The sequence below is a fragment of the Salmo salar genome, chromosome 07 (genome assembly GCF_965601325.2).
Source record: "Salmo salar chromosome 07, fSalSal1, whole genome shotgun sequence".
In the NCBI taxonomy this organism is placed as follows: domain Eukaryota; kingdom Metazoa; phylum Chordata; class Actinopteri; order Salmoniformes; family Salmonidae; genus Salmo; species Salmo salar.
The window spans coordinates 23,995,740-24,012,471 of NC_138297.1; the positions used below are offsets into that span (position 1 = coordinate 23,995,740).

Consider the following 16,732-nt stretch of genomic DNA (forward strand, 5'->3'; position numbering starts at 1 on the left):
GATACCACCTAGTGTTGACTACTGCTACAGAGTAATGTGCAATGCACCACAAACCTTCAAAGAAGCAATGATTTCACCAAAATCAGAGATTTGGGCTACTGCTATGAAGGAGGAGATGGATTCCCTTAGGGAAAATGATACATTCACATTAACCACACTGCCAGAGGGTAAAAATGCAGTGGGGGGCAGGTGGGTCTATGCGGTCAAAAACGATTCAGATGAGACTGAGACATACAAGGCAAGATATGTTGCAAAGGGGTATAGTCAAGTGGCAGGAATAGACTATAAGGAGACTTTTTCTCCAACTGCAAATATGACATCATTACGCTGTTTGATGCAGCTAGCAGCTCAGTATGACTTAGTTACATCAGATGGATGTCAAAACAGCATATCTACATGCTCCTATTGACTGTGAAGTGTACATGGAGCAACCAGAGGGTTTTGAAGTCAGGTCAGATACAGGTGAGCAACTAGTCTGCAATCTGAACAAGTCACTGTACGGCCTGAAACAGTCAGGAAGGAACTGGAACAAAATGTTGCATGATCACCTTAGTGAAAATGGTTTTACACAGAACCCAGCTGATCACTGTGTTTATAACAAACAAACTGCAACAGAAAGGATCATTTTGATAATTTGGGTCGATTATCTAATTATCGCTGCTAGTGATAGTGACTCACTCACAAGTGTAAAAGTTAAGTGAACAATTTAAGATGAAAGATCTTGGGAGGCTTGGACATTTCCTAGGCATTGATTTTACACAAAGTGAAGGGAAAATAAAGATGAACCAAACAAGGTCAACACCATGTGAACAAAAACTAAACTCAGTGATGGTAAAATAAGTATTGAATATTGTCCAACGGCAGACATGGCTGCAGATGTTTTGACTAAACCTGTAACGAAGTTCAAAAATGAACAATTCTTGGGTTACATGTTTGGAATATAAACTGACATTTGTGAGATGAATAACTGTAAGCTAAATGTGTTGATAAAGTTAGGTTGAATACGACTTGTACAGTATAAGAGCAAGTGGGGGTGTTGGCATGTGGACTAATATGTTGTTGAGTTGTGTTCTTACACTGGTACAGTCATGCCCTATGAGAGATGTATGACTGCGCATGTGCGAAAATAAATAAAGTGCATTTTCCCCCGTTCTGGTTAAAACACCAATGATGAACATGTGTGTTTATTCCTCCGTTAAGTAAACCGGTATTCCTGTCCTGAAGATGTCAGCACCAACATATGTCACTGTAGTTTTTCAAGGGATTCAAAAGAAAAACTACATTTCTAATTTCTCCCACTTCCTGATTCAATTTTTCTCAGGTTTTTGCCTGCCATATGAGTTCTGTTATACTCACAGACACCATTCAAACCGTTTTAGAAACTTCAGAGTGTTTTCTATCCAAATCTACTAATAATATGCATATTCTATTTTCTGGGCCAGAGTAGTAACCTGTTTAGATTGGGTACGTTTTTCATCCAGCCGTGAAAATACTGCCCCCTAGCCCCAAGAGATGGTCGGGGCTAAATCTTAAAGAGGGTTTGAACGATGTTGAATGGGTGTAGACAAAGGGCTCTCCAGTAGTAGTACCAAAACATTTAAAGGCTTCAACTTTCAAAGCAGATTTATTTTCCAAATGTAAAAAACACAATTTCAAATTTTGCTACATAAGACCGATTTGAGCCGGTCGGTCACATATCAGACTGTCTGACGGTTGCATGAGACCAGCATTAAAAAATATATGAATACTTGAATGTCTTCACATTGTTTTGTAACTTCCTCATCTGTACACTGTATGTTATTTCCAGGCGAAGTTCTGCCATACATATCTAATGCTAAATGCTAAATGAAAGATATTTTTTATACAGAACTGGAGTGGGGGACTACATCCCTGATTTGCTGCTGTGGCATCAGTAAACACACGTAACAGGACAGATGCAGATACTTTTTTGCGTCACTGCAGATGGCTATATCGGTCCGCTAATACAGGACTAGGAAAGGCCCAGTGCACTACTTTTGTTAAAAAAAAAAACGTTTTGGTTATTAGAGCGCCTTCGTCGAGCGCTGGAGAGAGGGAGTGGGTTTAGGGGTGGCAATTCCCCCCCGCCCCCTCAGCTCCAGCCGCAGGACGACTGCGGCAGAGATGGAAACACTGGATAATGTTGGGGTCCAGGATGTCCGCCACCTGAACACAAGAGCGCTCCTCACGACCGTACCCCTCCCAGTCCACCAGGTACTGGAGCCTACTCCTACAACCTTGATGTCCAGGGGAGGTGGAGGGGTGTTGCGGGGGACGGCATCAGCCAGGTAACCAGGAACCACTGGCCTGAGAAGGGAAACTTGAAAGGAGGGTGAGATCCGGTAGTTAGTGGGGAGTTTTAGACGATAGGTTACCTCATTGACCCTCCGAAGGACCTCAAAGGGCCCCACAAACCGTGGGCTCAGCTTTCGTCAGGGCAGTCGGAGTGGGACTCCTTAGAAACCTCCCCAGCTCCTGGTTGGTCCTCTCCACCTGCCGTTGGACTGAGGCCACTCCCGGATATGAGGCTGATCGTGACCCCCAGCTTCGCCATGAAGGCCTTTCATACCTGCGACGTGAATTGGGGACCAGCGTGCTGGAAAACCTGCTGGAATAATACCTCAAGAGACCTGGAGAGCGTTAGGTAGACCAGAGAAAGCGATAAAACGGCAGGATTTAGAGAATCTGTCAACAAGCATAGTGGACTGGAAAGGTAAAACCATCAGAAAGGGGGAGATCAGTTACGAAGTCTATAGACAGATGTGACCAAGGCGGCTGAGGCACGGGAAGGGGAAGTAGATTCCTAACAGCATGCAGGGGAGATTTGGATTGTGCACATACAGAGCAGTAGTTGACATAGTGGGCGATATCCTGCGCCAAGGTGGGCCACCAGTACTTATCGGAGAGGGATTGGATGGTGTGGGTGATACCTGGGTGTCCAGCGGCGAGGGATGTGTGTGCCCAGGTCAACAGCCGATATCTTACCCCCATGGGCACGTAGATGCGATCACGTACAAATCGCGCGAGAAACAATACTACCTAATGATTGAGGGGGAGTAATCAAGGAGATAATGATGACCAGGTGTGCGTAACGATGGGGAGCAGGTGTGCTTAATAACTGTTGCCAGGGCCGGTGGTTAGTAGACCTGACAACGTCAAGTGCTGGAGGGAGTAGGTGTGACAATATGTACGATATGGATATATACTTGTTCTCATTTCAGTTTTTGAATTAGAATTTTTATGGGATGGCATGATTTTGATTGGCCATCTCATATGTACACGGTCAAAGGTATCAGTATTATTATTCTGCTTATGAATGCCTTCTCAGAGAGCACACTAGTCATGCACTTTTCTGTGATATTATACTGTTGAATGTATAAACCGAAGAGTGCTTTTACATTTACATATTGTCTCATTCTGATGCTCTGAAAATTAACAATAATACTGTCGGTCCTGACTCTGTACTTCCTCATACCTACTACATTTCCATAGGGTTCACAGAAAGAGATTGTATCGATATAATTTGTATATCCTCTCAATACTTTCTCAAGTTATTGAAAGCATTCTGATAGATGTCAGGCATTGCATGTTAAATAAAGTATTTTTTTCCCGTTGTCTGATGAGTATAGTGACAACAACAGGTTGTGGTCTGCATATAAACATGTGGTATGAGTGTGGTTCAGAAAGAGGGTTTGGTGAAGGAGTGCACTATATATTCCCTATATAGTGCACATACTGTACCGTACCTCTGACCAGAGGCACTTCTTTTACCATTTCAAAGCACACTTGTTATTTGGTTGATGCTGTAAAAAGATAACAGTTCTGTCAGCGAAAAGTAAACTAAGCCTTGATGTGTGCACAGTCCACTCTCCTGCCTCCCTGAAATGTAACAATATAAAAACTATGGGCTGAAACTGTTGGACCTGAGGGTTTGTTATCAACCTCCTCAGAAATGTTGACCAAAAACACAACAAGGCGTGTCCAAGGCCGTAGCAACACAATTAGCAACATGATTATTTGTATACACATCAAATTGCCTTGGTAACAAACCATAACAAATATATCATGGAAGAGATGAGGTGTGAAATCAAAAGTACCAAAGAAAAAAATGTATGTTTGGTTGTTCAGTGGAAACTTCTCACCACAAAGACCATCCCTGTTCACACCAGCAAGGTGACACTGACTAAAGGTCGAGGATGTTGTGTCTGCAGCGAATCCGTCAGATGAGAGTTTGCAGAGTGGCTCAACCTGGACTCAAGGGTAGACGTAACATAGTAAATGTAAATCTGGCCACTCCAATTAGTATGAAATGTTACGTTTCATATGGTATGTATTAATTTGTGGATGTCCATCATCCATTTCGTATGATATGTTACGAAATACAATTCATATGATATGTTACGAATTTCAATTCAAACAATATGTTACGAATTTGCAAAACATACTATTTGTTACAAATTCCAATTTATTGTGGCTAACATTAGCTAGGCAGCTAGGAGGCTAATGCTAAAGTTAGCTAGGATAGGGGTTAGGGTTAAGGGTAAAGGTTAGGGTCAAGGTTTGGGTTAATGTTAGGGTAAAGGGTTAAGTTTAGAGGAATGGTTAGCTAACAAGATAACTAGTTGCTAAGTAGCTAAAAAGTAGTAAGTAGTTGCGAAGTTGTTAATTAGCTAAAATGCTAAAGTTGTCCGTGATGAGACTGGAACACGCAACCTTCAGGTTGCTAGAGGTTCACATTAAATGCCTAATCACCCCTCCCACCCTACTTTTGTCTTGCCTTAACCTGTTAGGGCTAGGGGGCAGTATTGACACGGCTGGATAAAAAACATACCCGATTTAATCTGGTTACTCCTACCCAGTAACTAGAATATGCATATACTTATTACATATGGATAGAAAATACCCTAAAGTTTCTAAAACTGTTTGAATGGTGTCTGTGAGTATAACAGAACTCAAATGGCAGGTCAAAACCTGAGAGATTCCTTTACAGGAAGTGGCCTGTCTGACCATTTCTTGAACTTCTTTTCCATCTCTATCTTTTACTAAGGATCTCTGCTCTAACGTGACACTTCCCACGTCGTCCATAGGCGCTCAGAGCCCGGGAAAAAACAGAATGTCGTCATTCCAACCCCAGGCTGAAACACATTATCGCCTTTATCAAGTGGACGATCAAGGGACTCTGGGCTTATGCGCGTGACCCGACCGCCCCCGCCTTTGTGATTTTTTCCTCTGTTTGCCGAAAAGGAGATTCCCTGTGGGAATATTATCGCTTTTCTACGAGAAAAATGGCGTAAAAATTGATTTTAAACAGCGGTTGACATGCTTCGAAGTACGGTAATGGACAATTTAGAATTTTATTGTCACGAATTGCGCCATGCGCGCGACACTTCTTTACCATTTCGGATAGTGTCTGGAACGCACGAACAAAACGCCGCTATTCGGATATAACGATGGATTATTTTGGACCAAACCAACATTTGTTATTGAAGTAGCAGTCCTGGGTGTGCATTCTGACGAAGACAACAAAAGGTAATGAAACTTTTATAATAGTAAATATGATTATGGTGAGTGCTAAACTTGCCGGGTGTCTAAATAGCGAGCCCGTGATGCCTGGGCTATGTACTTAGAATATTGCAAAATGTGCTTTCACCAAAAAGCTATTTTAAAATCGGACATATCGAGTGCATAGAGGAGGTCTGTATCTATAATTCTTAAAAAATTGTTATGCTTTTTGTGAACGTTTATCGTGAGTAATTTAATAAATTCACCGGAGGTTTTCGGGGGGTATGCTAGTTCTGAACGTCACATGCTAATGTAAAAAAGCTGGTTTTTGATATAAATATGAACTATCCATATATCTATCCAAAGCTAATAATTAAATGCATATTCTAGTTTCTGGGCAGGAGTAATAATCAGATTAAATCGGGTACGTTTTTTATCCGGCCGTGAAAATACTGCCCCCTAGCCATAACAGGTTAAGTAACCTTCTGTCTTACGTAACCATACCAAATGTAACATATCATACTAATTAGAACTTCCCTGATTTACATTTACTATGTTACGTCTAGTGTATTAGACCAGGCTGAGAGCATTGACACCTGCCTCGGCACACTCAACATTAGTGCAGTAGGCCTATTGTTTATGGATGCGTTCCCTATGCATGCAAACACATAATGTATGCAGTATGATTGAAGTATGCCTACAAGTGAACAAAAGTGTTCAAGAAGTTAAAAAAAACTAACATTTTATGGATTTTTTGAACATTGCCCACTCACCTTTATTGGCGGTGTACAAGTGGCGGTATACAGGTGGTGTACAGGTGTCCCAAACCCCAGATGTCCACACATATCATTGTGCATCATGTATTCAAATAAATTCAACCATAAAATTATGATAACAACAGCAGATAATGTTTTGAAGTATAATAGTGTTTGTCATTGTACACTTCACACATTGTGCACGTCTCTAGTCTAGAGCCTGGAGGAGTTTGGTTTTGGTCAGGTATTTTCAGTCTGGCGGTGTGGATGGAAATTGATGTGGGGCCTGATTGTTGAGAAGAGAGTGTGTGGTTATATGCAGAGACAGAGAGAGAGAGAGAAACAGAGAGAGAGAGAGAGAAACAGAGAGAGAGAGAGAGAGAGAGACAAACAGAGAGAGAGAGCTCTAGGCCAGTCTTCCTGTGGTGCAGGTTGCTCGTCTTCAGCAGAGATAGAGAATAAGAGGACTTTACCTCAGTGGAAAATAACAAGGCCTATCAGTGTCACCATTATCATAGACATACAAATATATTATACAAACTAGTGCCCCTATTTTGTTGCGGTTTGCATCCTAAATCTTATTTACACAGAATTAGAGATATACGCCCAGGGCTACGTCGTCTTTAATATCAAAAAGTATTCAAATATTGGTTATCCCCCCCAAAAATTATAATAATAATATTACACAATCTTTCTGTCAAGACTATGATAGGCCCAGTGATGTTCACCTCAGCAGGTCTCACTCAACACTGAGCTGCTCCGTCCTGTCACTCACAACACAGGAAGTGATGCGTTCCTCACTGGCCCCTCCTCCTCTACCTCAGCACTCAATCATGATGGCTGTCACAAGGGGATTTTTGACTACTACTATTCAATATATTGCATCAGTTCTTTGTCGGTGCTACAGTACACTGATATCAACATTAAAACATTTGACATTATCTTGTGGCAGCATAAACAACACTCGACTCCATCTCCATCATTTGACCTTTAGCTGTCTTCTTATTTCTGGACCTCTTCTGAAGGAAACTCAGTGCTGCGTAGTTCAGAGATTCTGGGTCCTGTAGAAAACATATAATAAGGTTAGAGGTATCAAACAAATCTCAACAAAACACACAATTCTAATCAAGTACAGTTATCTGGATGCCATGTACGAAAATCAAGTAAATATAACAGTTTCTATTACCTGGCTATTTTGTGGCTGCAGTTGAGCCTCGATACCTGAATAAGGAAAGAGTAATTTGGGTCAGTACACAAACAGTTATTCAAACATACATTTTACGTTGTGTGTTAATGTAAAGAAATTTGGTCAGAGAGAAATACCCTAAGCATGTGTGTGTGGTTTGCGTTCAATTGATATAATCTGAGATATACACCTTTTAGAAAATGTTTATGGTCCTCCATTATACCTGTGTTGTGTGTTTTTGTGTCTCGTCTGATCTTGAGAACCAGGATGAGGATGACTATCAGTAGAACAGCAGTCACAACACCCAGGATCACAACCAGGGAAAGGAGGAACGTCGCTCCATCATCATCCTCTCCTACTAGACTGATAGTTCCATTACAATGTTTTGGTTTTGCTTTGGCAGTGCCTTCAGAAAGTCAAAGTGAAAATATGTTTTAGAAATGTTTACAAATTAATAAAAATTAAAATCTGAAATGTCTTGGGTCAATAAGTATTCAACCACTTTGTTAGAGCAAGCCTAATGAAGTTCAGATTAATGTGATTAATAACAAGTCATATAATAAGTTGCATGGACTCACTCTGTGTGCAATATTAGTGTTTATTAACTTCTCTAGGGTAGGGGGCAGTATTTGACGTCCGGATGAAAGGCGTGCCCAAATTAACTTCTCTAGGGCCGGCGGGACGAAATCGTGCCACCTACGTAACAGCCAGTGTAATCCCGTGGCGCGATTTTCAAATACCTTAGAAATGCTATTACTTCAATTTCTCAAACATATGACTATTTTACACCATTTTAAAGACAAGACTCTCGTTAATCTAACCACACTGTCCGATTTCAAAAAGGCTTTACAACAAAAGCAAAACATTAGATTATGTCAGCAGAGTACCCAGCCAGAAATAATCAGAAACCCATTTTTCAAGCTAGCATATAATGTCACAAAAACCCAGAAGACAGCTAAATGCAGCACTAACCTTTGATGATCTTCATCAGATGACACACCTAGGACATTATGTTATACAATACATGCATGTTTTGTTCAATCAAGTTCATATTTATATCAAAAAACAGCTTTTTACATTAGCATGTGACGTTCAGAACTAGCATACTTCCGGGGAATTTGCTAACAATTTACTAAATTACTCACGATAAACGTTCACAAAAAGCATAACAATTATTTTAAGAATTATAGATACAGAACTCCTCTATGCACTCGATATGTCCGATTTTAAAATAGCTTTTCGGTGAAAGCACATTTTGCAATATTCTAAGTAGATAGCCCGGCATCACAGGGCTAGCTATTTAGACACCCAGCAAGTTTAGCACTCACCAAAGTCAGATTTACTATAAGAAAAATGTTATTACCTTTGGTGTTCTTCGTCAGAATGCACTCCCAGGACTTCTACTTCAATAACAAATGTTGGTTTGGTCCCAAATAATCCATAGTTATATCCAAATAGCGGCGTTTTGTTCGTGCGTTCAAGACACTATCCGAAAGGGTAAATAAGGGTTACGAGCATGGCGCATTTCGTGACAAAAAAATTCTACATATTCCATTACCGTACATTGAAGCATGTCAACCGCTGTTTAAAATCCATTTTTATGCCATTTTTCTCGTAAAAAAGCAATAATATTCCGACCGGGAATCTGCATTTGGGTAAACAGACAAAAGAAAATAAAGCATGGGGTCGACTCGGGCATGCGCCTAAGCCCATAGTACTCTGATTGGCCACTTGCCAAAAGCGATAATGTGTTTCAGCCAGAGGCTGCCTCGATATCGTTCAGCTTTTTCCCGGGCTCTGAGAGCCTATGGGAGCCGTAGGAAGTGTCACGTTAGAGCAAAGATCCTGTCTTCAATAAAAAGAGCCAAGATGAACAACAACTTGTCAGACAGGCCACTTCCCATATAGAATCCTCTCAGGTTTTTGCCGGCCATATGAGTTCTGTTATACTCACAGACACCATTCAAACAGTTTTAGAAACTTTAGGGTGTTTTCTATCCAAAGCCAATAATTATATGCATATTCTAGTTACTGGGCAGGAGTAGTAACCAGATTAAATCGGGTACGTTTTTTTATCCGGCCGTGTCAATACTGCCCCCTACCCCCAACAGGTTAAACTGCCTGCTACTCAGGCTCAGAAGGTAGGATATGCATATTATTAGTAGATTTGGATAGAAAACAGAACTCATATGGCAGGCAAAAACCTGAGAAAAATCCAACCAGGAAGTGTTCAAATCTGAGGTTTGTAGTTTTTGAAGTGATTGCCTATACAGTATACAGTGACTTAGGGTTCATTTTGCACTTCCTAAGGCTTCCACTAGATGTCAACAGTCTTTAGAATGTTGTTTCATGCTTCTACTGTGACTAGGGAAAGAATAAGAGCTCCTGGAAGTAGATGAGTGAGAAAATGACATGAGTTCAGTGGCGCGCACTTACATAAGAGTTAGCTGTGTTCCTTTTCTTTTTTGAAGACATTGGAATAGTCCGGTTGGAATATTACTGAAGATTTATGATAAAAACATCCTAAAGATTAATGCTATACATCGTTTGACATGTTTCTACGAACATAACTAGAACTTTTTTTGACTTTTCGTTGTGACATTTTGCGCACGCTTCCTGCATTTGGAGTAGACTAAACGTGCTAACAAAAAGGAGGTATTTGGACATAAATGATGGACTTTATTGAACAAAACAAACATTTATTGTGGAACTGGGATTCCTGGGAGTGCATTCTGATGAAGATCATCAAAGGTAAGTGAATATTTATAATGTAATTTTTGTCTGTTGACTCCAAAATGGCGGGTATCTTTATGGCTTGTTTTGATATCTGAGCGCTGTACTCAGATTATTGCAAAATGTGCTTTCACCGTAAAGCTTTTTTGAAATCTGACACAGCGGTTGCATTAATTAAGTAGAAGTGTATCTATAATTCTTTGAATGACTGTTGAATATTTTATCAACGTTTATGATGAGTATTTCTGTAAATTGATGCGCTCATTCACCGGAAGTTTTGGGAGGCAAAACATTTCTGAACATAACGCGCCAATGTAAAATGGGGTTTTTGGATATAAATATGAACTTTATCGAGCAAAACATACATGTATTGTCTAACATGAAGTCCTATGAGTGCCATCGGATGAAGATCATCAAAGGTTAGTGGTTCATTTTAGCTGTATTTCTGGTTTTTGTGACGTCTCTCCTTGCTTGGAAAATGGCTGTGTGGTTTTTCCTGTCTTGGTGCTGTCCTAACATAATGTAATGTTATGCTTTCACCGTAAAGCCTTTTTGAAATCGGACAATGTGGTTGGATTAACGAGAAGTGTATCTTTAAAATGGGATATAATAGTTGTATGTTTGAGAAATTTGAATTATGAGATTTTTGTTGTTTTGAATTTGCCGCCCTGCTATTTCACTGGCTGTTGAATAGTGTGTCCCGCGGGTGGGACGCTAGAGTCCCACATACCCCAGAGAGGTTTTAACATGATTTCTGAATGACTACCTCATCTCTCTACCTCACACATACAGTTATCGGTAAGATCCCTTAGCAGAGAAGTGAATTTCAAACACAGATTTAACCACAAGTACCAGGGAGGTTTTCCAATGCCTCACAAAGAAGGGCACCTATTGATAGATGGGTAAAAAAAGAAGACATTGAAAATCCCTTTGAGCATGGTAAAGTTATTAATTACACTTGGATGGTGTATCAATACACCCAGTCACTACAAAGATACAGGCGTCCTTCCTAACTCAGTTGCCGGTGAGGAAGGAAACCACTCAGGTATTTCACAATGAGTTACAGAGTTTAATGGCTGGAATAGGAGAAAACTGAGGATGGATCAAAAACATTGTAGTTACTCCACAATACTAACCTAAATGACAGAGGGAAAGAAAGTCTGAATAAAATAAAACAAATATTATTGTTTGCAATAAGGCACTAAAGTAAAACTGCTAAAAATGTGTCGAAGAAATTATTTTCATGTCCTGAGTAGAAAGCATTATGTTTGGGGCAAATCCAACACAACACATCACTGAGTATCACTCTTCATATCTTCAAGCATGGTGGTGGCTGCATCATGTTATAGGTATTCTTGTCATCGAGAATGACTAGGGAGTTTTTTAAAAGCTAAAAATATACATAATACCTCTAAGCACAGGAACAATCCTTGAGGAAAACCTGGTTCAGTCTACTTTCCAACAGACAACGGGAGACAAATTCACCTTTCAGCATGAGAATCACTTAAAACACAAGGCCAAATATACACTGGAGTTGCTTACCAAGACGACATTAAATGTTCCTGAGTGGCTGAGTTACAGTTTTGACTTAAAGTGGCTTGAAAATTACATGACTTGAAAATGATTGTCTAGCAATATGTTTGTCATTGCTAGACAGACATCTTCAAGTTGTTTCATAGATTTTGTAGCCGATTAACAGAGTTTGAAGAATTCAAAAATATTTAATGGTGAAATATTGTACATTCCAGATGTGCAAAGCTCTTAGAGACTTACCCAGAAAGACGCACAGCTGTAATCACTGCCAAAGTTGATTCTAATATGTATTGACTCAGGGGTGTGAATACTAATGTAAATTACACTTTACAGGGGTGGCAGGTAGCCTAGTGGTTAGAGCATTGGACTAGCAACCGAAAGGTTGAAAGATCGAATCCCTGAGCTGACAAGGTAAAAATCAGTCGTTCTGCCCCTGAGCAAGGCAGTTAACCCACTGTTCCTAGGCTGTCATTGAAAATAAGAATGTGTTCTTAATTGACTTGCCTAGTTAAATAAATATATTTCTGCATTTAATTTTCAATCAATTTGCTAACACGTCCAAAAACATGTTTTCACTTTGTCATTATGGGTATTTTGTGTCAATCTACTCAATCAGTTTTGAATTCAGGCTGTAACACAACAAAATGTGGAATAAGTCTAGGGGTGTGAATACTTTCTGAAGGCACTGTACATGAGAAAGACAGAGAAACTCTTTAGACAACTCTGGTATTTCCTCACCTCCGTTGTGCACTATAACATCGGGATTAGTAAGAAAAAATACATATTTTTTGCAAAAAACTATAATGATGAAAAAATGTCCAGCAATGGTTTGCGTTTGTTTCATGATTACACCTGATTCGGTTGATAGGCATTTTTTCTATGTCATTATAGGGTATTGTGTGTAGATAGGTGAGATAATAATTTTTTTAATCCATTTTGAATTCAGGCTGTAATACAACAACATGTGAAATAAGTGAAGGGGTATGAATAGTTTCTGAAGGCGCTGTACATGAGAAAGAAAGAGAAACTCACTTTTTGTCAATGACTCTGGTCTTTCCTCACCTCCGTTGTGCCCTATATCATCGAGATTAGTCAAAATAAATAAATCATTTTTTCTAAATTTTTATACTAAACAATATGTGCAGCAAAGGTTTGCCTTTGTTTTATGACAACTCCTGATTAGGTTGTTACTCATTTTCAAATGTATCAAACGGCAGATAAATAATTGAAACGTACCTTGAATTTTTAGAACTGTTGCGTTGACAAAGAACATGTGACTATGTGGAAAGAATCCACAGAAATACAGACCACAGTCAGCTATTTCCACTTTTGGGATTTTGAGAAAGATAGTGGTGTTGTTGCTGAACATTTCAAAATGTCTCCTTTGAAAACTATTGTGGAGATCAGGTGTTGAATTAAAGTCATACATAGACGAGATACACACAGGCTCTGATCCGTTGACTTGCTTGAACCATGCTGTGTGTCCCACAGCCGTTGTAACATTGGAGCACTGCAAGGTGATGGTATCCCCAATACGGACCTCCATAGTCTGAGACTGAGAAACCAACACAGAGACCAAACCTGAAACAGATAGAACAAAGTTAATTACTATATTCGTTGAAATCACGTTACAAATCAGGAAAAAGTCCTGCACTGAACATTTTGGTTATACTTGACGGATGCACTCAATCTTACTCTGTCTCTACAGTATGTTAGATTTAACAGTAGCTTACTTACTCAATCCATAGAGCAGTAGAGCTGGTAGGAAGGTTTTGGCCATTCTGTGTGTAGATCTATTCTGCTCTGTCTGGTTGTGAATCAGAGAGCACTATTCACTCTGAGATCACAGTGAGATCAAAGGTGATTTCATTGGTAGTGGGTGTGGTAGTTGGTATTAGACCACAATGTCTATTTACAGAGAGCAGAATTGACAGAGACATTTTATGTGGAGTGTAAAAACAGAAGTTTAGCATAGTTATGTTGAATTAAAATGGAGAAAAGTGTTTGGGTTCATATACAGTAGGTGTTTGGGTTTAGTGGGGTTAATAGGTGACCATAAGACTTCACCTTATCAGGGTTAGTGCTCTTAACCTGTTGGGGCTCGGGGGCAGTATTGAGACATTTTGAAAAAAATATGTGCCCATTTTTAACTGCCTCCTACACCAACTCAGAAGCTAGGATATGCATATTATTAACACATTCGGATAGAAAACACTCTGAATTTTCTAAAACAGTTTGAATGGTGTCTGTAAGTATAACAAAACTCATATTGCAGGCAAAAACCTGTGAAAATAGATCCAAAAAAATGTGAATTTTGTGACTGTACTATTTAGTGTCATTGTTTTATAGATACCATAGTGAGAAAGGATTCATTTCGCAACACCTACGGCTTCCACTAGATGTCAACGATCTTTATAAAGTTGTTTGAAGCTCTATGATAAACAGAGAGCAAATTAGAATCCAAGGAAGTTGACATGTCATCACTTCATTTTTTTGCGCCTGCGCATAAATCTGAGAAACGTGAGTTTGTCATAATTTTTTATCTAGACATAGGATAGGTTGTGTGAAAATATTACTGATGTTTAACGTTAAAAATGGACCAAAAGATTAATGCTAAACAACATTTGACATGTTTGAACGAACATAAATAGATTATTTACTAGGTTTTTTTAGCTTTTCGGCGTGATTTTACCAGCCCCCCACCACGTTTTGTGGGAGCATAATGAACGCTAAGTACTTGGTGTTATTTGGACATAAATTATGAACTTTGTCAAAAGAAACCACATTTGTTCCGGACCTGGAATGCCTTCCGGACCTGGGATCCTGCCTTCTGATGGAGATAATCAAAGGTAAGGGGGTATTTACAATGTTATTATCGATTTTAGATGATGCTAACTGTATAGCATAGCCTGTTGTTCTTAGCATAGCACCCCGTTTATTGCAAAATGTGATTTCCCAGTAAAGTTATTTTGAGAGCTGGCCATTCGGTAGCAATTACGAGATGATAATATATTATTCTTTGAATGACAATATTATAATTTACCAATGTTTTCGAATAGTAATTTTGTTATGTTCACCGGAAGCATTTCAGAGAAGAAAAAAATCTGAATTTCACGCTACTGTAAAATGCTGTTTTTGGATATAAATATGAACTTGATGGAACAAAAAATGCATGTATTGTATAACATAATGTCCTAGGAGTGTCATCTGATGGAGATTGATAAAAGTTAGTGCATAATTCAAGCTGGTTTCTGCTTTTGGTGACGCCTGACCTTGAATTGAAAATGGATGTTTGTACTTTTGTGGCTATGTACTGTCCTAACATAATCTAACTTTATGCTTTTGCCGTAAAGCCTCTTTGAAAATCGAACAATGTGGTTAGATTAAGGAGATGTTTATCATTGAAATTGTGTAAAATAGTTGATTGTTTGAGAAATTGAAATTATTAGATTTTTGATGTTTTGAATTTCCAGCCTTGTTAGCAATCCCGGCTCGGGGTTCATTGCTAACCTGTAGCCCCAACAGGTTTTAAGGCTTTATTTGTATTTTCCCCTACAGATGGATTATACATGTTCAAACTAACTATCTACTACCCAGCTAGAAATGAGGATTCTGCCCAGAAGCGGCCCTCTTCCGGGGGACCGGAACTGATTGAATCGGCCCGGAATCTGGTGTCGGACTCGGCCAGGAATCAAAATGAATGACTGCCCAGAATCGGCCCAAGTACATCGGGTCGTTTCCATCTAACGGATTTCAGCTGACTTTGCTGGCATCTTACCAGAATCCCCTTAGAAGCGTCCCGATGCAATTTTAAATAAATGTATACAAAATTACCTGATTTACTCATTTTAAATATTACTATTATACATTTTTTACATACAAATTATACCCATCCACAATTTTTTTTTAAATAATTGTATTTATTTATTACACCCTTTTCGTGATATCAAGTTGTCTTGTCCCATCGCTGCAACTCCCGTACGGCCTTAGGAGAGGTGAAGGTCGAGAGCCGTGCGACCTCCGAAAAACAACTCCGCCAAGCCGCACTGCTTCTTGACACAATGCACACTTAACCCGGAATCCAGCCGCACCAATGTGTCAGAGGAAACACTGTACACCTGGTGACCGTGTCAGCATGCATGGCCTGGCCCACCACAGGAGTCACTACAGCGCGATGGGATAAGGACATCCCAGCTGGCCAAACCCTCCCCTAACTTGGACAACACTGGGCCAATTGTGCATTGCCTCATGGGTCTCCCAGTCACGGCCGGCACGGGTATCGAACCATCATCTGTAGCAACGCAGTTTGTACTGCGATGCAGTGTTTCAGACTGCTGTGCCACTCAGGAGGCCCTATCCACAAAGTTTTTAATGCTTATCAACTTGAACAAAGTATCAAAATACTAAAACACTACGATTTTTGGTCCCAGTTCGCCCCTGTATTTGCACATTGTGTAAATCATTCAGAGGTAAAGGGCTCAAGTTTGGCTAATTGAAGTAGAAGTAAAATGTATAAATTCTCAGTTTGCATAAGAGTTACAGTAAAGCCATGTCAGTAAGTTGAGCCAAGGTAGAAGACAATGTCAGTTATCTTTTCCTTAAATAGCTACTGAAACACATGAGAAATGGACTAGGCAGTCTACTGTCGATGTGCACATACAGTACTTACAAGTGAGATGCAGAATCACCATACAGATAATAATGGGGTCATCTTGCAGTCCATCCTTAGTGGTTACTCTCGCCTACCCTGAATCAAATGGACTGGTGCAGTACTGTGATCAGTAGGCTTCTTGCCTGACAGTTACAGGGAAAGGCAGAAAGTCACCTATTCTCTCTGATTGGTGGGAGATTCATCAAATAACACCCTTCCTGGTAGGTGTGTGAACAGACACAGCACTTCTTACAAAGAGAGCATTTACTGTAAATCATATATATATATATATATATATATATATATATATATATGTGTGTACAGTTGAAGTCGGAAGTTTACATACACCTTAGC

At 39.7% G+C, this 16,732-nt stretch overlaps 1 protein-coding gene across 1 annotated transcript; it reads right to left on the minus strand.

The window, feature by feature from the left end:
• Positions 1 to 6,148: 6,148 nt before the first annotated feature.
• LOC123743752 (uncharacterized) lies at positions 6,149 to 13,524 on the minus strand. The gene is made up of 6 exons (XM_045721725.2): positions 13,465 to 13,524; positions 12,964 to 13,308; positions 12,760 to 12,801; positions 7,685 to 7,867; positions 7,462 to 7,496; positions 6,149 to 7,336 (listed from the first exon to the last, which is right to left on the minus strand). Exons 1-6 carry the CDS (start codon positions 13,505 to 13,507, stop codon positions 7,214 to 7,216), a joined length of 771 nt encoding a protein of 256 aa, XP_045577681.2. The 5' UTR covers positions 13,508 to 13,524; the 3' UTR covers positions 6,149 to 7,213.
• Between the last annotated feature and the right edge of the window lie 3,208 nt (positions 13,525 to 16,732).